The sequence below is a fragment of the Dermacentor silvarum genome, chromosome 9 (assembly GCF_013339745.2).
Source record: "Dermacentor silvarum isolate Dsil-2018 chromosome 9, BIME_Dsil_1.4, whole genome shotgun sequence".
Taxonomy (NCBI): Eukaryota; Metazoa; Arthropoda; class Arachnida; order Ixodida; family Ixodidae; genus Dermacentor; species Dermacentor silvarum.
Genome location: NC_051162.1, coordinates 22,793,638 through 22,817,490, shown reverse-complemented (window position 1 = coordinate 22,817,490; position 23,853 = coordinate 22,793,638). Strand labels below are relative to the sequence as shown.

Below are 23,853 nucleotides of genomic sequence, written 5' to 3'. Positions count from 1 at the left end.
AATGTTTTCTAACATATTTTGGTGTATATAGGCCACTTACAAGCTTTGTTGAACATCTTGTTGGACGTTCAATAATATTAAGCTGAATGAAAAACGTAATTTTGCTTAGAGTTCTATTGACTATCTTGGACACAGTTTCGCAAAGCACTGTGACACCCAATACGAGGAACGTTGAAGCAATCTTGCGGTTTTGAAACTCACATGTCAGAAAGACCTGCAACATTTTCTAGGGACCATGAACGTCGACACGCCGTGCATTCCCCCTTTCAGCAATATTGTTTATCTTCTTACAAGACTGCTACGCAATGGCACTCAGAGGGAAGGGGGTGTTCTATGTGAAAATGCATTTAATGAAATAAACCGGGTAAAGGAAGAGAAAGCACTGAAAATATTCGACGCCAACAAGATATGCCTTCTTTACTGAGATGCCTCAAAGGTAGGCACGAGGGCTGTGTTAGAAGAACCAGTTGACGAAGGAAGGAACACCTTGTAGCTTACCATACACTGAAATTGCCGAAACACTAAAAGAATTACCAAATAACAGGGCCTGAACGCTTGGTCCTAATTGATGCTGTCGACAAGTGGCATTGTTACCAGCGTGGAAAGTCTTTTATTGTCACAACTTACCACGCTGCCTTACAGCGGCTCAGTAACATGAAAAATCCACATGGGCTCCTGTCAACATTCGACGCCAAAAAGGCAGCGATAACATCGAAGCAGACGCATTCTCTCGAAGTCCTGTTACGCAACTTCTTTCTTTTCAAGAGCATCAAGACCATTTAAATTACTGTTTCCATTGCGAACGTGCGATCGAAAATGGTAACATCTTATTTAGCGTAAAGGAGGGTTAACAAAGTTTCTGTTTCATGCCCTCCGACATGAACTTCTAGAGAAGGCCCAATGGATTTATATCTGACCATGGCACAGAATTTACCGCAGGCAAGTTCTAACAGTTGTTGAAACAAACAACATTTATCAGCTCTTCACACCGTCTCAGCATCCAAAATGCGACGACATGAACACGAATCAGACTATAGTGAATCTACTCACAGCAAAATTAGCGAAGAACCTCGCAAATCATAAGTGAGCATTTTTCGGTGGCCGTTCGCGAATAGAACAGGACCCAACAGGTAGTACAAGATATCCACCTTCTTTTCTTATACATGGAATGCCTTCCTATCCACCACTGCGTAGTCGCGAACCCTAAAATATTGAAGAAGCACGAAAAGCTGCATTTAGTAAATCATTAGCGCACCATGCAAATAATATGTTCCTATAAGACAAAAAAGCGAACCGATCGAAAGTCACGTTGGTGACTTGGTTCTCTACGAGCCACCGGGGCATCAAAACCAAGAAAACTCTGCGGGGATGGAAGGACCGTTCCAAATACTGCGCGGACTGTCTGCACTGAATTATAAGATTGATCAACCCGTGATACCGCTACGTAGGACTACCTACATCTTACATGTCAGAAAGTTGCGCCGGCATTATTGTCCCAGCCGATTGGCGTTTCCTCCGGCAAGATGGTTAAGCGTGGAACGGTTTATGGTCCTTCTGCAGGATGGCCGTGATTGAGGAAGAACGCACGCTACAAAAGTAAACCCAGTGTTCGGGTTGAGGCCATGACTTTTCGTCACGTATACGTGGATTGACACAAGTGCATAATGCACATGCTTGGTAGCATTGAATATGTACCTATCTAGAACGTTCTGAGAGCAATCCAAAATGAGCGGAATTGCACTGGAGCGGACCCTCGCCGTAATATAAGTTATTATAAGTGTGACCTCAAATCGAGAGCACACGGTGCCCGGATTTGGTGGAAAGCACTTTCTCCAGAGGCTTAAGGATGTAATGAATAATTATGCAATCATAAGCACTTTCTTTTGAGGCACGAAGCTCCTACTATAATGCTGGCAGAGGTCATGTACGATGACTATTCAAACCGCGGTTTCTTTCTTGTTACTGGCTTCTTTTTTTTTACTGCACTATCATTGGTATCGGGTCACGAAAACGGCGAGGTACACGACTACAAAAACTGGATTTACTGGGACAAGAGCGCTTCGGATTAAAATTACCTGCGGAGCCAATCATACGTTTATATCATTGGTTCGATAAAAGACACGTGAAAGATTTCTGTAACTATCGCGTCCCTCAGCCACCGTGGTAGACCTTGCAAACAAGGCAGTACCCTTATTCAGCATTAAAACGTGTTTTATCACAAGACACGACGCGCTGGACCTTGTGGGAGACGCGCCGTGAATTTCAGGAATGAACGCATACCGTAACCTCTTTTTTTCATCGTCATCTAGGAGAGACTCTAGTTCACTTTTCATAATTGTTGCTCTGCGACGAACCTGACGCGGTATGGGTCTGAAGCGCTGGATTGCACGTCGGAAATTCTTCAGGGTGGTTTATTCATGCGTCCATGGTTCATGTTAGCTAGGTCAGCAGGCTTGTTTTCTGGAGGACCAGTGTACGAAATTGACCATCAGACATTTTTGTTTATTTATTTTATTTATATATATATCGGACACATACCAAGTGACTCCTAGTGGGTCCCCAAGTTAGCCATTCCAGATGCACACAGCAGTGCGGGCGAATAGCGACAGAAAGATATCGTGTAAAAATGTTTCCGCAAGGATAGTTCCTGGACTTTACAAAACTGTGATCTGGCAGTGGTGGCAGCAAATGTCAAGTATTATTGGGATTATTCTTCATGTTCATCACAGCGCGGAAGCCCTTTCAAAGCACTCTAATTACATTGGTTTTGTACCAACCGAGCCCACTCTATGGCAGCAAATTTCGGTCATCAACACTAATGATCAGCCGCCCTGTGCTGCGTTATTTTTTTCAATGCTATTCATTTAGTTGCGCAACTATTTTGCCCATTACACTATATGAGCTGCCTATTTACACACATGTCTCTTCTAATCAACTGGAACTTAAGATGCCCACAATAGATCTGTAGAGAAAGGTGGCGTCCTCATGTTGCTTGAAACATCACTGTTTTCCCTTCTTCGTGCTTGTCGCAATGTAAATACCTGCTTCTCGGCTATTCAAGTTTCATTTTCATGATATTTGTAATATGTCATTGGCTATTTGACAATATCAAGAAAGAAGGCGCCACTGACTTTTCCCGTATTCGACTAACGGTCGCTGTCTTACTGCTGTAAATTATTATAATACCTAGGTGTAATAATCATTTCAGACCTTCGGTGGAATGACCACATCACTTTTATAGAACAGAAAGCCATGAAAAAACTTGGATACCTAAGAAGGTCTCTATGCCAGACGACTCAAGTAATGACATTATTCGCTTATAAAACCGATATCCGTCCACTTTTGTAATATGCCTCCATAGTTTGGGATCCGTACACTAAGAAAAATATTGATAAACTTTAGAACGTACAGAGAAAATCCGCTCGTTTTATCTTTCGCTCGTACAGTCGCCATACTTCAGTTAGTGCTCTTTTTCAAACAGCGAGCTTGGAATCCCTACAACTACGATGACATTGCGAAAGATTAAAATACATGTACTTGCTCTATCATGATAAGCTTGGCATTGCCTCGAGTGCATACATAGAAAAAGTTACGCGACGACCCACGCGGGCGTATCATTCAAAAAATTTGAAAGAGTTTTCTTGCAGGACTAACATCTACAAGCATTCTTTTTTCCCGCGAGCTGTACGTGAGTGGAATGGTCTCCCGAGTGATTTTGTGGATGCAACAACAGTGCCTTCTTTTCTAGCGCAGCTGAAACAATTGTAACAACTTTTGTTCTTTTGTAAGAACAATTGTAATTCTTTTGCTGTTCTGACTTTGGCACATCTTTCAGTATACGTTATGCATTGTGTAATTTATTTGTATTTCTCTAAGTATGTTCCCAGTTGTGTGTTTACAGTGTTTTTTTTTGTTCAACACTTTTGTTTAACATTACAGTGTGCTATAATGTATTTTGTTCAACCAGAGAGACATTGTCTCACTGCCCACTCCTGCTTACGGCCTTATTCTAAGGCAGCAGAAACCTAGTAAATATATAAATAAATAGATAAATAGTGTCAGGTGGATGCGTTGCTATTTACTTCTTCAGATTTGCTATTAAAGACGCGAACTCACTCTAGGTAGAGTCCCCGAGGAAAAAGATTAGCACAAGTGACTGGTGGCTGGAGCAGAAAAATCGCGACATCTGGCACAAATGAATGGTGGCCGGAGCGCCAATATCACGACGCGCTTTCTGACGGCCACCCCTGCTTTGGAAAATGGAATGTGCCGCTCCTGCCGCCAGTCACTTGTGCCGCGTGTCGTGATTTTGCCGCGCCAGTTACCAGTCACTTTCGCGAATCATTTTCCGCTGGGACTGTACCTATATTTCTCAGCGGTAAACGTGTTCTGTCACTGAATTAAAAGGGTGAATACAAGTGATATATTTAATTTCATTTATTGATCCTTAAAAAGCAACTCTGGCGATTTTTGATGTCCACTGACCATAATAAAATTTTGAATATACGTTTCTTTTGCACATTTATCTGTGCCAGACGATATGACTGCAAGTCATCTCGTTTTTCTTGAGCTGAATTTTAAAAATTAGTTGCGTGTTCTCGACTCGTACCCATGAATGTATAACTTTTTACTGGCCACCATGTATTAGTGACGTCTGAGACTACACCGCCAATTCGCCCAGCAACGATGAATCTGGTTCCTTTTTCTACGAGAGAATGGCCAACAATCATCGTTTTGAAAGACGTGATAATTGGTGTTTCTCTTCGTCTTGCCGCAATACAATGCATTCAGCTTGAACACGTCATCTGCTTCTCGCGGCAGCGGCGGGTTAAACGCAAACGGCGATCCGTCAGCGCTCAAGGCGCTGACGGATTTATGGCGTTAGCACCACGTGTGCTGCGTGTTTGCATTACGGTAGTGTAAGATCTGACGTCATAGAATCATCGTGACGTCGCACGACGCAGCTACCCGTTTCGGTTTTGGTACCTCTTTATTGGTTATATAAGATTATTGCTGAGTTTCTAAGGAAATTGAACCACCAAACACGTGACAGGAGTGTCAATGCCATTCGAAAACGACAGTATCACAATGAGGTTAAAAAAACGGCGGAGTTGCCCTTTAAGGGCCCGGAGAGCATTATACACAAAAAAATTCGTAGGACCTTCCACTCCGTGAAGATGGCTAACTATCGAAGCTGAAACGTGCAGCCCCGGTGTTTATCACTGGGTTAGTCCCGATGGTTCATGAAAGTATTTCTCAATTATGAGGTTACACAGACATTCGGCTTTGACGGAAAGGACGTCACTGACGCCCGCAGTCCATCGTTGTCGCTTGCGTTCGATGTCTCGACTTTGCTCGGTGGCGTCGTTAGGGCCTATTCTCCATCGCTCAATCCGCCCGTCTGTTCCGCCTCTGTTCGGCCGCGGGCGGACATGGTGCGGATGACTCAACGATCTTTTGGACGGGTGGACGCAACTTTGCCATGCGCATGCCTGCTCGTCTCTTATTGGCTGGTACGAGGCGGATGGCGTAGGACGTCATCACGGCAAACACAGTGCAAGGTAGATATACCTGCTGCACGGTGTAAGAATATGTGACCTGCTGGTAGCGAAGCTTCCATAGAAGCCCATGCGTTCAAAACATGGCGGTGCATCGGCGGTTCATGGGGCTTAGTGCAATCTGTGTGAGCAGGGAACACTTCCGGCGGAAGAAAAACAATGTGAAGTCATATCCGTTAAAACAGAAGGAACGTCATTTTGTTGTCAAGCCGCGAAATTTGTTTTCGGGGGCCTGCCGTTACAGCTGTATATTAAAATGCCCCGCCATACGACTTGATGGGTGTTGCGAGCTTTCAGCGGGGAAAGCGATGCAGGAAAAGGTCAGACGTACGGGTGTAGAAATCGCATCCCTGCACAGAACAGACTTTCCTTGGAGGCCGACGAACGCTTTGGGCGTAGAGTGCTCGTCCTTTCGTCGGACGCCAAGCCCTTCGGCCAGCGCTGTCGCACAAAAACAACTAAATTAAACAATTATGTGGCGGTCGCAACTTACTGCTTTGGACTGAACAGGTTAAGAAACAATGAAACTAACCGCGTCACCAAATTTAGACAAACGTCGGCAAGCAAAACAACACAACATGTGAGGGGGGCGTATTGTAGCAGGTGAACTTTACCAACGCGCCTTTCTGCACACTTCAAGAGCTGCATTGCATTGCAAGTGATAGCGGTGCCCGCCGCTATCGGTGGGCGCTCTGACGGTGGGTGCTGAAAAGGGTATTTATTGATAATTACCAAGTAAAACAGAATTGTCTCTTCTTTTCTCGCCACGCGTATATAAAATTGATTAGGAACTTTATTTTCGTTGAATGAATCTATCTGTGAATCTCTTTATATATAAAATGCTTTTTCCTTCCCGATGTTTGTTCCCCCCAAGCATAGTCGCGCTTCAATCGCTGCTCCCATGACCACCCTTGCTGATGTCGGTGACAATTCGTTCTGAACCGCTTTTCGCCCGAATCTTCGCGACCTATGTCAATCGACCTTGCACGGTGCTTGTTCGAAGCGAAGCGAAGCGGGGACGCCAGGCCTAGGCTACAACCCTGCCAGAAACAGTGTATTTTGCTTGTTCTTGTGATTCTTACTAGAGTTATCCAGCACCCACGGAGATAATCATCGAAGGCAGCAAGCCTGTGTACCTTTCCAGGCCTCATCAGTGCCTGCGATTGGCGACAGATATAGACGGAGCGGAGGAAGTGTGTTGTGTTTGCTCGATCGTCGCATACACATACACGTGCCTTCCGAGTACGACACATGTTCAGGGCGTAGCGAAGTGAAAGGTGTCCGATCGGCGCACCCACCGTACGCGACTTGTATGTGTTCTGTGTATGCGGTTCATTCCCGCGAAGTTGTGAACGCCAGTCCTCTACAACCATTAGAAGTGATGACAAGATCACTAGCGATAATATATGTTGCCTCGTTATCGCTGTCATTCCTCGTGTGCTATACTGCGTGAGCCATTTTGCCGCCTGCGATGCGCCGTGGTGACCGCGACGTTCGAGCTGTGTTGTTGCTGTTACGAAGTGTTTGCAAGATACAAACCGGGATATATATATATATAGGCGTCCCAGCGGAACTAGGCGTAAGAGCGCTCGTTTTATGCGACGTGCGTATGCTCGGAAGTCAAATGTGCATAAGTGTTGCCGATCGCGTTTTCTTATGTAATACCCCGATACAGAAGCCCTATCAAACCGACCTCTCTGCTTCGTACATGTGTCGTTTGTTTCAAAAGTTGTCACTGCACTTTTGATTTTCAAAAATTATTAAATGATGGGGTTTTACGTGCTAAAACCACGATCTAATTATGAGGCACGCCGTAGTGGGGGACTCCGGAAATTTGGACCACCTGGGGTTCTTTAACGTGCACCTAAATCTACGTACACGGGTGTTTTCGCATTTTGTCCCCTTCGAAATGCGGCCGCCGTGGCCGGGATACGCACTTTTGAAGATGCTTCTATCGGTCAGGGTAATTTAGGGACCATACGTGAAGACATACATGCGCTGTCCTGAAATGTGGACGCGCCTGAGCACTAATGTTATGAATGCAAATTTTTAGCAGCGTTGATTTTTATCATGTGGGCAGTTTTGTCAATGGCAGAAATTTCTAGATTGCACGAAGTAATAGCTTTATATTTTGTGATGCAAGCGGCTTGCATACCCAAGAATGCTAACTGCTTGGTTTTCGCTGGTGACTAAGCACAGAGTCTATTTGTAAAGAAACGAGTGGTATTGTAGATGAATATGGTATGGATCAGAAATGGATACTTCCTTATGATTATGAAGTACAAATTAGGTTTCTTGACAAAAAACAATATGCAATATGCAACAATACTGAACACAGGTATGGTAATATATTCTGCTAGAAGCCAGCAGAATCGCATGAAAGAAATTTTGCCCAGAGTTCTTCCTCACTGGCTAGCTATGGTCACGTTACTGATGCAAGTAGAATAAGCTAAACGTAAGTTGGCCATTACTATGTGCATCCACCCTATTTCATTCTCTGGTTCTTGTCACCTGTTTTGGCACCAGCCTTCAGTTTAATGCGAACAATATTTATCACAAGTACCAGCGTTATCTACCTAGGAAGTGCTATATTTTCTAACCACGTGTTCATTCTACCCACAGTCGTTACCAAATAATGCGCGTTAAACTGACTTGAGCCTGCAAAGTATGTCAGTTAGGTGTTTTTCCGGCGCACTTTCATCTAGCTGTAAGCGTACTCTACCTATCATTCGTGGATGTAGGATTGGATGCTATTAGTGGCCATCTTGGTGATCTTGATTTTGCACAGCCATGGGGTTCCACTCATTAACTGAACAGTTTAAAGCTGCGCTGCCTGACTATGGAAAAAGGTGCCTCACCTCCTCATTCTTTAGCCTTTAGCATGTTCGTGGCCGCAGTGCATTGTGCCTGAGAATTAAGCTGCTATCACAATATAAATGGTGCCTATTGGCTGTCATGAAAATATTCTGAACGCAAGTTTTCACAACTATGTCAGCATTACGTATATGATTGAAGCCAGGCAATGAGAACGAACTGGTGGCAAAATTTTCCAAGTGACTCTGCCGGCAGATTATTTGCTCCCTCTGTTATATTCACCGCAATGTTTTGGTCAGTGTGCTGCATTTTCTTTGCACAAATTTACTATCCAGCCAGATAAAATATCGTCAAACCATCAACTTTAAACCGAAACACATGGAGACTACTTTATTTTATCATGTTCTGGAAATGGTACCCAAGCCCAGCTTAGATTAGCAACATCAGCTTAACGTATGCATGCATGCAGTTGAGTTGCTCCATGTCAGAAAAAGAAATAATTGCGTAACTAATATTAATGAGTCCACTCGAAAACTTATTTGTATTACGTATTGATTGTATAAGTTGTGTTCATGTGATGCACACAGTACAACATAAACACAAGCTGTATGCGTACATTGCGTCCACATGCATGTGTGTGAATAAAACAGCACAACTTCTAATATCAAGACATGTCGCACCAGCTAGACCCCATGAAAGATGTTCTATACGATATTCAGCTGGTCTTATGGTCTTATTTAAATTTTATCACGTGATGCAGTTGAAACATTTCTTACCTGCATGTAAACTAGTTTAAGAACTGTATCCGCTGCATGTGAGAATGCATATTTTAGACCAATGACAGTACCTGAGGCCGCAGCTTTTTATTTAGCCTTTGCCATCCTACAATAAATACATTTTATCATCATCATCACTTAACCTTTGCCATCACTTGTTAGAGGGGTCTTGTTGATTATGCCGTGTAAGCAACTCGTATAAAGTTCTGTGTTTAGTATATCATTACTGAAATACAGAACACAGCTACACTTTGTACACTAGTGAGAGAATTCCACTGCTCATCGTTCTGTCACATGTTCTTCAATCATAAATGGTGACTGCATTTGGTGTCATGAGTTTTAGGCTCATTTTCACTTGGACCTTTCGATGAAGTGAAATCTGCCTCTTCACCAGTGAATTTAGTGGAAAGCCACCACTGAACCAATAGCTCCAAGTGCAATTCCTGCATGCTTTTGGCCAATCAGATTGTGTGGGGAAACTATATATGATACATCACTTCAGCTATACCAATATTCTCACAGCTGAAGCTACTACATGTGGTTAAGTCATTGATACAGGCAGAGGTAGAAGAAATTATGCAACTGTCACTCATCACTTGAAATGGGATTGACCCAAACCTTCGTGAGCTATATGTGAGCTGAAGCTGCTGCATGTAGTTAAGTCATTGATATAGGCAAACGAAGATGTACTTATGCCACTGTCACTCATCACTTGAAACAGGATTAACCCAAACCTTCGTGAGCTATATGTGAGCAGAAGCTGCTGCATGTAGTTAAATCATTGATGTAGGCAGAGGAAAATGTTGTACTTATGCAACTGTCACTCATCACTTCAAATGGGAATGACCCAAAACTTCGTGAGCTTATCTGTCGCCACCATATGACAGCACAAGGGGGAACTAAGCTGTGCAATAGTGCCACCATCTCAGCTGGTTAGTCATGATGATCTTATGTGCTGGTTTCTTGTTTAAATATAATACCCTTCCTATGTTATGAATTCAAAGCTTTCATAACAGCTACTGCACGAATGAAGAGACTGCACACGTATGCCTGCTTAAGGAGATATCTGTACATGTAGTGCAGAGAGAACTTAAGGGTAAGTTAAAAAAGTATACAGATAAAACTGCGTCAAACAAGTATTTCACATTAGAAGATATTGCACCGGCAATGAATGCACATTGAGAACATGCAATAAGTGCCGTGTGAGGAAAATGGAGACGTGTGGTACCGAAAACTTGCTCCGGCCCCACTTTAATTCATTTCCCTCAGGACCTGAATAAAGTTCGTACTCACTCACTCACTGATATTTGAATATTGACATAAATAAAAATTGCAGTCTGTACTTTTGTCTTCTGTGTCGGAGGGTGGAATGTCAAAGTAGAGATGCAAAACGGGTGTTGTATGTAGTATAGCTCATTACCTATATGTTACGCAAGTTGCAGAAACACAGCTGTCATTGTGCAAAGCATTAGATAAATGACCATGTGTATGTCTGCCACTATAAAAATCTCTTGCACTGATCATTATGAGCTCTAAACCTGAAACGCATGCTGTTTTCAGCTTCAAATAGTGCATATATATATATATATAGCTCTTTGTAGTGCATCGCTCTTTGTGGTGCATATATATATATATATATATATATATATATAAATATATGCACCACAAAGAGCTGACGTGACAAAAAATTGTGTACACCTGAGTGTTACATTGCTTTTCGTGCAGTGCTGTGGTGCATTTCATGATGTCTCCGTTTACTTAATACAGTTTTGAATTTACAGATTGCTTCACATGTTGACAGCTAAAAACCACCGAGAAAATCTCAGGAAACTACTTGCATTATGACTGAGAGGTCACAACACGAGTATTTGTATGCTGTCCTTCCTGTTTTGTGATGTGGTTGTGCACTATAAATGTAGTATGTCACACCAGCAAAGCTGAGCATCCACAAACACATTTTTGAATGCTAGGCAGTTATGCTGATAAACACATTCTGCCAGCAAATCTACACCACCTAAATTTAAGCGCGATGGAAAGGGATGTTTGCGCATAGCCAAGCTGTTCTGGCGTGCCTGCAGGAATACAGCAGTACCTGGTGGCACCGTATAGTTCAGACGTAACAGTGAACAACTAGAAAAGCAATCAATTGATACTGAGCTTATATTAGCTAAGGAGCATTATATTAGCTAAGCCAGACGCAAAGTTGCTTTCAGTGTACTGAAAAACCACAGCTTTGATTTGTCAAGTTATTTTACTGCACACACACAGCGCTGCAATAAAGTCTGTACAATGGTGAGCAATAAACGAAGGAATGAAAGATTACTTGTGATGTGCGGATTTGAAGAGTACATGTGAATGCATACCAAAATCGCCAGTATTGTTTTCTTCTGGAACAACTTCATGTTTGGTACAGAGGCTGAGCCACTGTGGCCTCCTGACTGCAAATTTCAGTGATCTCTTTCACGGTGCTCATGGGGGTACCATTAATTTGGCTACTTGAATAGTGAATAGATTATGGAGCACACGAATCTTGCAGTTTCTTGCAGAACACATTGCACATTATTGACAAAGCTGAACCAAAGAAATTATTCGTTGGTTTGTTATGAAAAATCGGCAATAAGTGTTTCCTGACTTTTTGTGAGGGCCATTCTTGCGGCATATGAGCCTTTATTTCATTGTCATGTGCATGTTAAAGCAGCTAATAGTTAAGCAGGACAAAAAGAAGACCACTTACTACCGCAACCTTTTCACACCGCGAGCGATCACTGAGCTCACTGCGAAGTTAAGTAACTTAATATTCTTGGTTTGCTGTCAAATAAAATACAGGTACTGGCCGGCTGTTTGTTATGGTATGCATGTTTTTTTCATTTTCCTAAAATCTGGCTGTGCATCAGCTAGCTAGGTTCATCATCATCATCATCAGCCTATATTTATATCCACTGCAGGACGAAGGCCTCTCCCTGTGATCTCCAAGCACCCCCATCTTGCGCTAGCGTATTCCAACTTCCGCCTGGAAATTTACTAACTTCCTGATCCCACCTGGTTTTCTGCCGTCCTAGACTGCGCTTCCCTTCTCTTGGTACGCTTCTGTAACCCTAATGGTCCACCGGTTATCCATCCTACGCATTACATGGCCTGCCCAGCTCCATTTCTTCCGCTTAATGTCAACTAGAATATCGGCTATCCCCGTTAGTTCTCTGATCCACACCGCTCTCTTCCTGTCTCTTAACGTTAGTCCTAAGATTTTTCGTTCCATCGCTCTTTGTGCGGTCCTTAACTTGTTCTCGAGCTTCTTTGTTAGCCTCCAAGTTTCTGCCCCATATGTTAGCACCGGTAGCATGCAATGATTGTACACTTTTGTTTTCAACGACAATGGTAAGGTCCCACTCATAATTTGGTAATGCCTGCCGTATGCACTCTAACCGAATTTTATTCTTCTGTAAATTTCTTTCTCATGATCGGGGTCCCTGGTGAGTAATTGACCTAGATAAACATACTCCTTTACAAACTCTATAGGTTGTCTGGTGATCCTGAATTCTTGTTTCCTTGCCAGGCTATTGAACATTATCTTTGTCTTCTGCATATTCATCTTCAACCCAATTATTACACTTTCTCGATTAAGGTCCTCAATCGATTTGCTGTAATTCTTCTCCATTGTTGCTGAATAGGACAACGTCATCTGCAAACCGAAGGTTGCTGAGATAATCGCCGTTGATCCTCACTCCTAAGCCTTTCCAGTTTAAGAGCTTGAATACTTCTTCTAAGGATGCAGTGAATTGCGTTGGATAGATTGTGTCTCCTTGTCTGACCCCTTTCTTGATAGGTATTTTCTACTTTTTTGTGGAGAAGCAAAGTTGCTGTGCAATCCTTGTAGATATTTGCAAAGATATTCACGTATGCTTCCTGTACTCCATGATTACGCAGTGCGTCGATGAATGCTGGTATCGCTACTGAATCAAATGCCTTTTCATAATCTCTAAAAGCCATGCAGAGAGGTTGATTGTACTCCGCAGATTGCTCGATTACCTGATTTATGACATGGATATGATCCATCGTAGAATATCCCTTCCTGAAGCCAGCCTGTTCTCTTGGTTGGCTGAAATCAAGTGTTGCCCTGATTCTATTGGTAATTATCTTGGTGAATATTTTATACAGTACTGAAAGCAAGCTAATAGGTCTGTAATTCTTCAATTCTTTAACGTCTCCCTTGTTATGGATAAGTATAATTTTGGCGTTCTTCCAGCTCTCTGGTACACTTGAAGTTGTGAGGAATTGCGTGTAAAGGGCCGCAAGCTTTTCAAGCATGATATCTCCTCCATCTTTCATTAAATCTACTGTTATTCCATCTTCTGCAGCAGCTAGCTAGGCTGTTGCTACATAAATACATAGACAACGCGCAGTCCATGCCCAACTCACTAAAATAACCTGAGTGGAGCTTACGATAGTTCGCGTGTCATGTGCATACTGTGTGAACTTAATTTTTATATATAGAGTGATCAAAAAGAGAACATGTATGTATGATGTTGACAGTATCAAACGGTCTCAAGTCAATCATCTTTGTTTGCTGCCATGTCTGAGAGGTAGCATGCCTATCATGGTACTGCTTAATTTTTGTGCACGTTGCTAATGCGTTTTACATTGTAGAAATGCTGAATTAGGTATAATTGCAGTATAGTAGGCAATAAAAAGGCAGATGAGGCAGCCCCCAAGAAACACGATTTACATAAAATTTGTAAAAGTGTTTTTCACAAAAAGTGAGGCTTCAGCTATGGCGAAGCAATATGACTCAATGAAAGGCGTAGAAGATGGTCTTCAGCTTCAGCTTGAGGCAATTGCAAGTTTTTGTTCAACGTCAACACAGAACTTCATTTAAGGCTACCACAATATCTACCACGGCATCTGGAGACCCTCTTTCGCCGGCTTCGACTTAATGTTGCATACATGAACAATCTTCTTTTTTGCAATGGCCAGACCACAAACCCATGTTGTGACAACTGTGGCGCCGTGCAATCTCTAGAGCACATCTTGCTCGAGTGCTCAGCTTAAAGAGACGAGCAACATCGATATAAAATGAACATGCAAAATCTCGACAAAGGCCCCTTGACATTGACACGGATGTTAGGTTCCTGGACTTGCCCATCAAAACAGCACAAAACCCTGGACTTATTTCGTTAATGTATTGAGTCAATTGGGTTGCTGTATAAACTATGACTCACGCACATCGTCTCATCAAGACTGATCTTATTTTCTTTTGCATTCACTGTCTACCTTCAAACTGCTGATAACACGACACGATCTGCATTTTTTTCGTTTTTCATCTTCTCATCCTTTTCTAGGGCCTTACTTCTCCTTCGTCCCATTCGCTGCAGGGTAGCATGTAGGTGAAAATATGCTTGCTGAACACTCTGCATTTGCAATAAAGAGCTTCCTCTCTCTCTCTCTCTAAGTAGTAAAGTGGCAACAGATTGGCCACCCAGGCTGAAAAGAAAGAATGTAATTATTGGATTTCACTCGAAATAAGTTGTCTTATCAGCAATATAAATTATTGGCTTTCAAATAAATCTGCTTGAAAATATCTAATGAGTATGTATCTGCATAAGGTAACCACTATACGTAGATATTGCTTTTATGCCAGTCATAATGAATTGTACACTTGCTGCTTAACCTTCAATTCCTTTTTGCGTCAAGTTAACCACTTATGCACAACCTTTTTACACACAGTGAGAACTTCATCTATGACTGAGCACATCATCTAAGGTTTTCTTTTGTTTTGAAAGCTTACAAGAAGCAAGTATAAATTACTAAGAGGCACGTTTTATGCCACACTTCGTCATTGGTGGTTTTATATATGCAAAAAACACTTGGATGCATGCATCCAAGTGCTTTAAGCATACTCTTAAAATTGGCAGAGTGAAAAGAAAAAGCATGAACAAGCAAATGCAAGCATGTCAGCAAGCTTTACTCGGAGCCTCACACGCCTGCCGAATAGTAAAGAGGGGTGTCTTGTCGACCTACGCAGCTGTATTCTACGACAGTTGTGCGTGTGTTCCGTGTTCTTGCAAACTGTCACTAGCACTACAGAAACTGCGCCATCACGCCGAACACCAGGATTTCGGTCGAATCGCTCGGCGATACTATCGCTTTCGCGTAACGTAGAACGCGGCACGTTGAATGGATCGAGTGGTTTTGCTCAACCAGCCAAGGCAGCGCGCACTGACAGTGATCGTGCGAGAATACGTCCCATGTTGCTACATGATGTGATTGCAATATATAATTAAAAGGCGGCGCAGATAAGATGACTGTGGGGTGTTTCGAACAAGGATGACAGCGCCAATGCAACACATGCGGCTGCCGAACAGAATGTGACAGCCTAAGACGCATTTTCACCGTGACGCAGAAACTTGAAGTCGCATCTGCAAAAATATGTCAGTGTCGTCCGCTGTCAAAGGTAGTTGCCAACCTCAAACACTTTGCTACGCCGAATGGTTGCCAGCTGTCAACAGACCGCGTCGTCCAATCGGAGTGCGCGTGCAATCCGCTCGTGCGGATTCAGCGTACACCGAGTTTTGCGACACGATCCGCCTTTTGATCGTCCGCCCCGGTCCGCACGAGGACGGACGCGTGCGGAGTGGACGGGCGGATTGAGCGCGTATAGGCCCTTAGCAGCATTCGCCCGCCATTGCCGCTTGCGATTCTTCGAAATTGAATTGCTTCAAAATTAAACCTGTCCGTTGCGTAGGACAATGAATGGCCCATACCCCCGTAAAAGCGGTCTCCCTATTACGACGGCAGAAGAGGAGTGAAATTCTACGCTGGAATGGTGAGCCGGCAACGCAGCCAGCTGTGGAAAAAGATGACGACGACGAACGCGGGAGCAGTGGCACGAGCGCGTTCCGAGCACGAGAGCACGAGCGCAACCCGAGGGCCGCCAACGAGCCAGCTGCGGAAGAAGACGACGACGCTCGAGCCAATGTTGATAATAGTTTTCTGTACACAGACGATTTCGCCTAGACATGTAATGCTTCGCTTTAAATACAGAATACAGACCTGTGTAATACAATGATTTCAAAACAACAATTGAAGAGCAATAACAGCAAGCAAGACAGGTAATTTATAAACTCAATGAACACAGCATAGAATTTTGCAACGAAGTCGTCACTTCACACTTGTGATAACACAGGAAAATTCCACAAGGACTCATCCTCATTTTATCAGTCAGATTTTTGTATATTTCTATCACTTTGTGCGTATTAGTCATCCTTCAGACGTACCCCTAGATTTTGTAAGTTCAAACACTCCGTTTCTCATAAGCCAATCATTCCATAATAAGAAACTAACGTCCAGATATTACAGATAATTGATTCATGACGGTAACAATAAGAACACATAAGAGGGTGTGGGCAGTTCATTTCCGCAGAATGCAGCGTCACACTTTACATTAGGCCAAGGAACAAGCACTTAAAAAAGCCAACGCTCTAAATGTGCTCTGGCTTCCTATAGAATACTTGCACATGAGATGAATATAGGCAAGAGTTCGACGCGATTTTTTCTGGTCAGGTAACATAATCAAGAAGTAGTGGTGCACTGACAAAAAATATACGTTTTGAAGCCAGTACGGGTTCCTTGGTCAAATTAAGAGACGTTTGTCTTTTCTCATGGCAAGATATAGTGAGTGAGAATTGATTAGCAGGTAGGTTTTCATGTGAAGGAAAAATTAAATTCTGGGGCCCGAATCGCGGTGTGATTATGAGGCACGCCGAAGTTGGGAGACTCCAAAATAATTTTGACCACCTGGGGTTTCTCGCAAATTTATCTGCATTTGTAATTCTAGTACTGTACTGATAGCTAATACGGCCGAGTTTGCTGTTCCCTGCTGTGTGACAAAAACGGTTTTGTATCGCAGTAAAAAGCACAGAATTCGGGGTCATCACTTAGATAACTTGTTCTGTACATCTATCTGTCAGATCTACGTAACTTTTTATGGTGCTGCGGCAAAAAATTTCGCAGTTTTTCTTTTGCTTGCAAGTTGGAGCTGCACACAACTTGCCCCAAATTAGTTTCAAGATTTACAGCCAATACGCAGTGCCCTGTGCTAAAAGATGGGGCTCCGGAATCACGTACGGTTCGCAGTCGCATCACGAATGCAATGCTGCTGATGTTCAGTATTTACGTGAGCATCACGCGCAATTAATTCCTTCAGGACTGCATGCACTACGTAGCATGCAGTCTCTAAATGGCATACGACAGCTGTGAGCACTGTCTTCAAAGCCTCGTGTCAAAGAAAGATGACATCATAAAACCAGGTTCAAGTACACCACACTGTGGAAACCTCATGCTATTTCTAGACATAAAAGCCACCCACATTCCTTAAGCATGGATTTGCTGCACCTTTACGGGCTCTAATTTCTTCACTCTATACACTACGGCACGACGCCCTTACTGACATGGTTTGGTGTCATTATCCTTTGCAACTGCTGCAAATGAATCCATCGCTGCAAATTGCCCTTGTTTTCAAGCATGCCGTATACTTCGACGAATTAGTACTGCACATTTTCCTTTATGTCTATGGCACCGCAAATTTGAGTGAAACGCGGTATATTCTGCTCACCATGCTAAGCAGTGAAGATGTCGGGTATCCGTGCACGACTTTGCCGACGAACGATACACGGTTCCTGTCTCAACGTCGCCCGGCCGCGGGACTGTCGCGAGAAAAAGTTTCTCCCACAATACGAGGGCGGGTTCCAGCCCTCCGGGGTGGGACCTTTGGGAGGGCGCTAAACTGCGGCCGCCTCCTTTGGGGGTTGAACGCGGCACGCCGACTGCCTCGCTCGCGAAAAGGCAGCGGTTGCGCGTTGTCGTAATAAAAATAAACATCTCAGGCAAGTAGTCAACTCAGGAAACATGAAAAAAGAATGATGAATGATGAAGTGACCAAGAACGGCCACTTCGCGTGGAGAAATGCTTTCGCTTTGTAGTATCTAAGTAGTTATTTCCTTGGAACACATTGGGAAGCTTCATGTGAAGAGATATTGCCACTATGAAATGAAATTAGTAACGCTTGAAGTGACTCCATAAGATTAAAAGTAGGTGTAATAAGATGGTTCGCTTCGAAACGATCAACTCGAGTCATTTCGCGTTGGTAGTCAGAGAAGTTTGAGTAATAGTTCATCAATTTCAAAGTCTACATTTATCCGTAATTTTTCACACGAGTCTGCAGTAAAATATTCAGCTCCCATGTACATTACGCGCACAAGCGCCTCTCTAAAACGAATAGCGTATCCGGATAATAAAGTGGCTTTTTACGACAGATTGTGTCTTTCGTTGTCATTTACCTTCCTTTTCGCGAGAGCAATCTTGGAGACATAGCGGCCACGAAACCAAGTGACATATTGAATTTTTAGGTGAGGAGACGTTGTTCAAAGACACGGTATTGTGCCATGCATCTTTGAGCGGGCATTCATCGCGGTTCATTGAGCTTCTCCGCATGCCCAGCACAGCCCTATGCCCAGTGCCCAGCCCTGTGCTTGATGGGTGACGGATCCAGAACTGATGACTCAACATGAACCGGAAAAGGCTCACCAACCATCAACAACCTAATGTTTGCTAACGAGAAGGAATGCGACGCGGGCATGTGGTGACGTCACCACATGCCCCACCTTCTTCTGCGCGACGATGGACCAGCAAGCTTGTATTTGCAAGGGCTTAAGGCCAGACCGGCCCATTGTTAGAAGAGAGCGCCGTCACCAGTTACCCAGTCGGTCTGGTGCGCTCTTATGTCTACAAGTACGCTATTTCCTGCTCTATTTGTACATATTGTATAAACTTTTTTGGTTTCCTCTTCCTCTGCTCGAATATTCCGTCTCTCGATCGTCCCCCACATTAAACTCACAACAATTGTTATCAGCAATGGCAAGAAATGGATGACCGGACAATCTAGGGTGGTATTTGGAAATCGCCGAAGGAAACTCCAGGCACTTGAATTCATTGATAGAAAAAAATTTAATACGGAAACGATAGGAGGCAGCTGTCGTATGTTCGCCTGTGCCTAAAACTGTGATTCAACTTAAACAGTTCCTCTTCCATCCAAGAAAAGCAAATCAGTAGGGACCAGCAGTTTGGCTTAAAGAAAGGCTTTGGGGCGGAATTCACTAAGAGATCTTCGGCAGAAACTCGGGCGTAAGAAATATCTTACGAAAAATGCGTATTCTCAAATCTAAGAACGTTTGTAAGACATGCAAGCTTACAAACGCTTGAAAAGACGAGTGCTGTAGTCGACAAAAGGCGTGTATGTTGTGGTAGCAAAGGTGCGAACTTCCGTACTTGCGCGAGAAGTAAGCGTAAGTCAGTTCGCAATACATAAACCGCTGTCTCAGCTGTCAACATAAGAAGGAATTTCTACGATACGGGGTAGCAGACTTACGAACATAATTATGCCTATCTGCGCCACTCGAGCTAACGCGGGCAAGCGATGGAACGTGCTGTTGCGGCCGATTTGCCAGTGGCCGCAACTTCTTGCCGAGGATAGCGCGTGCTTTCATCTTTGTTGCGCGCTCTGATTGGTAATGTCAAAGTGCACTGAGCAGTTTTGGTGCATATTTGTATTGGGGTGTGCTGCTGTGAAAGGCAGTAACATCACTACTGTACTGCAACTTCTGAAGTGTCTGATAGTGTTTGTTCATGTACGCGAGGAATGGCTAACTTGTCATGACACTGTATTGAGTCGTAGAGCTGATAGACGAGTGGAAATGAGCATGAAAACTGCGAAGTTTGTCATTGATCTGCTTCCAGCACTTATATTGTTTTATAGATTCTTTTTTCTAGTTTTAATTTGCCTTCGCCTATAGGACTGCGGATGATTATTTTTCCAGACGCTTTTAAGGCTGTAATTCTTCATGCTAGACGAAAAAACAAAAAAATGACTAAACATTTCTAGCTATCAAAACTTGTTGAACAAATCACTTTCGGATTCCATGCTCTTAGCCTCAGTCTTCTATTACGTCGCTGACAGTTTCAATTAGGCACTACTTCTAAGTGCCGTGGTGTCTGTGAGCACAGCTTTGGTCATCCTGCAGCTTACGGTGTGAGTGCACGGCAATACTGTCTGTGAAACGAAGCGGGACATCAATACAATCACATTAAAAAAACAAATGGTCAATAAGATCCCGTACCACCATTCATACGACAATCACTGGGATTGTTCGAACAACCGTGATGCTGTGATATAAAATAGACCTCATGAACGCAGCGAATAATCATCGCATCAGTCCTCTTGTAGCGTGTCGTGTTCAACAAAAATTTACGAATACTCTACTGTGTGCGCAACAACTTTTGAGCGGATAGTACCTATCGGGTTGGTCTATGCCTCTCGATTCTAATGGACTACGAGGATCCACGTCGCCATGAAGTGTCGTGCAATAGGTCATCAATGTTACGTTAGAAAGCTGCCTGCGATCCAGTATATAGATATTTACAGGACGCCAGTCCTTCACTCCTGCCAACTGTTAACGTGCCATTAGGTGTATAAATAACTAAACCTCATAGGGTACCACCTCATATTGCGGCACTTATGCGTGCTGACCAGAGACCTATAGCAAGACAGCTTAGAAATATACTTATAAATTGTTACTTGGCCATGCACTGAAAAAGTTCGCATTTACGGTATTTGATAATGTACAGGAAGTCCTATTCATTTAGCGATGCTTTGGTTACTCGGAATCCATAGTCTAGAGTAATTTTTTTTTAATTACGACCTGATTACGAGGCACCATAACGACCTGATTATGAGGCACGTCGTAGTGGGGGACTCCGGAAATTTGGACTACCTGGGGTTCTCTAATGTGCACCTAAATCTAAGTACACGGGTATTTGCGCTTTCGCCCCCATCGAAATGCGGCCGCCGTGGCCGGGATTTGATCCCGCGACCTCGTGCTCAGCAGCCCAACACCATAGCCACTGAGCAACCACGGCGTGTAGGCTCGAGTAAAATAAACACGCACTCACGCACGCATACTATGCACTAGAACCACAGTGACTCGTATCACTTGAGACATGTCGCTTTCAGTAAACAAGTGAGCAGCATAACGTTCGTAAAGACCGCTCTTGTTTTGCATTCGCAAAGCCAGTAACATGCAACAGGCCATGGGAAGACCAAGCGACCAAGAAAAGCGACAGCAGACGACAGCCATCGTCGTCTTATGATTGACTAGAGATGCTTATTCTAAACCCCAGGCTAACATCGGTCCTGGGCAACATGACGGCTTTCACGTCTTTGAGTCTTTTAGTGCGCCATTTTTTCTATCTTTTCCTCCACTCACTTAACAAAGCCTTAAGAGGTACTTCTGAATTCGGCGCAAGAATTTTCTTCCAGTCAGTTACCGTCTTAAAGGCCATGGCCTCCTTGCAGCGAAAAAGCGACAAACTTTCGGCGGCCGCCGCTCGGCGACGGCCACCTGCCGCCCGACGTCCAAAAACTGGCTGTTCGCCGCCGATATACTCCCTCCAGATATTCGCCGCCCAGCGAACCGCCGCCGCCGGACGTCGTCGCGCGCGACGGAGAGCGTGGACCAATCGGACCATTGCACAAAGGTTGGCATCCGGTGGTCGACCATTGGGGGGAGTTTTGGTTTGGACGCTTGACTACTGGTGGGCTATTTGCTACCTTCGCTTCAAACGCTTGTTTTCCCGCGCCATTTATCCTCCTTGTTGATTGTTCTGCCTCAATGCTTTATTGAATAATGTGTGGCCACTGCGTGTTTTATTTACACTACGTAGTTAGAGGCTTCGCTTCCCGATAATGCTCTGCCCATGCAGACCCACAACATGATACCGTACGTACTGCCGTGTTTTGCAGAGACGTTTGATTGCCGTTTGGAGGGTGTAGATCACTGGCACATTCGAGAAAATTGAGATCTGAAGGATCGCGTAGGTGCGGAGGAAACCTTGCATTGTTTGCTACTTTTACGGTATTTTGAATTGTATAAATGTGTTTATTCTATCATCAATCAGCGGCAGTCTATATTTATGTCCCCTGCAGGACAAAGGCCTCTCCCTGTGATCTCTAGTTACCCCTCTCTTGCGCTAGCTGATTTGAACGTGCGCCTGCAAATTTCCTAACTTCATCACCCCATCTAGTTTTCTGCCGTCCTCGACTGCGCTTCCCTTTTCTTGGTATCTATTCTGTAACTCTAATGGTCCACCGATTATCGATCCTACGAATTACATGGCCTGCCCAGCTCCATTTTTTCCGCTTAATGTCAACTTGAACATCGGCTATCCCCGTTTGTTCTCTGATCCACTTCGCACTCTTCCTATCTCTTAAAATCTATATGCCTTCTTAAATAAACTATTGATTCTTTTTGCTGTGAAATGAAAAGACGTCTCCTATCGCTGTGTTGGCCCCGAAAATTTTCTACAAAGGGAGAATGAAAGTGCTCGCGAAGTGGCGCATATGCTGACCCTTAATTGTCGGCTGACCAAGTATATATACACGCCTCTGTTCTGCTTAAGAAAAAAAACTACCTTCATAAAACATGAACATATATTGTAGGCTCAGAGGCGCCACTCTAAAACACAACGATATGTTAATAAAATGACGCATTATATTGTATACATCGCCGTTAGTTGTAAAGCATTTAATTTAACGCTTTAATTAAGCTTCTATTCATATAGAGTCAAACAGGTGCGTTGGAATAGAATAGTTTATTTAATTTATTCATTTAAATATAATAAAGAGCCAATTACTACTACCATCTCTTGGACCCCTCCATTTGGTTCTCCTTTTCTTAGGTCACGACCCATACGAGTACGTTGTGGCTCCACTTCAAAATAACACAAATGAATTAACAACAAGAGAGAGAGAGAGAGAAATAGAAGAGAGGAAAGGCAGGGAGGTTAACAAGACGCACGTCCGGTTTGCTACCCTGCACTGGGGAAAGGGGGTATAGGGATGAAAACAGAGAGAAAGGAAATAGAGAGAGCGCAGTTTCGCGCACATTTGAAGCTTCGCACGAAGTCTACAGACGGTCGCCAAGACGTGTAATTAACAACAAAGTTCTAATATAACCAAGTAAAGTAGCATTGTAATTACATTTCTCGCATCCTAACCCCACGCGCGTTCCTGCGCTCTCTAGCAAACAGCACACTTGAAGACATGCCGCATGATTGACAGCATATGGGCGGCTCCCCACTAGACAGAAGAGTGCCTTGTCGCAAGCAACCCAGGGGACCCCCCCATTCCGGCGCGCACCTTTTGTAAACCCTTCGCCCAGCTCTCGCGACGCAGCAAAACGACAATAGTCAAAATTGTTGCCACCTGTGGGCGCCTCGCGAGGTGGCTAAGCTTCTTCCACGTGGCGACAAGTCAGTTGTCTCAGTGTCGACTATGGCCGCTATCGATGCCTCGCTCCAGTGCGACCACGCTTCAAAGTCTGCGCACACTTATGTGCGCACTTTTTCAGGTCACTTGACTTATTCTTCGTGTAAAATTTAGGCGCATTTTTTACCTTCTGCTTTCTTTTGCCAACGTCGCTTTCGTAGTCTAGCTCGTGTGGCCACAATGACTCCTCGCCGGCTGCGTCGACCGCATGGTCGGCGGCGTTCGCCCGCTCTTGGTTGCATGGTGTGTGGTTGGACGAATTCGCGGAGGCGCTTCGCGCTACATTTTTCGTCACGTGACATTTGTCGCGAAAGTTCGCTGCATGGAGGAT

At 43.9% G+C, this 23,853-nt stretch overlaps 1 protein-coding gene across 1 annotated transcript in view; it reads right to left on the bottom strand.

Annotated features, from left to right (window-relative positions):
- Positions 1 to 17,837, bottom strand: part of LOC119465157 (myogenic factor 6) — a 120,845-nt gene extending 103,008 nt beyond the window's left edge. The window contains exon 1 of the mRNA XM_037725957.2: positions 17,757 to 17,837. Coding sequence (XP_037581885.1) covers positions 17,757 to 17,759 — 3 coding nt within the window. The 5' untranslated portion in view covers positions 17,760 to 17,837. The remainder of the gene's footprint in view (positions 1 to 17,756) is intronic.
- Between the last annotated feature and the right edge of the window lie 6,016 nt (positions 17,838 to 23,853).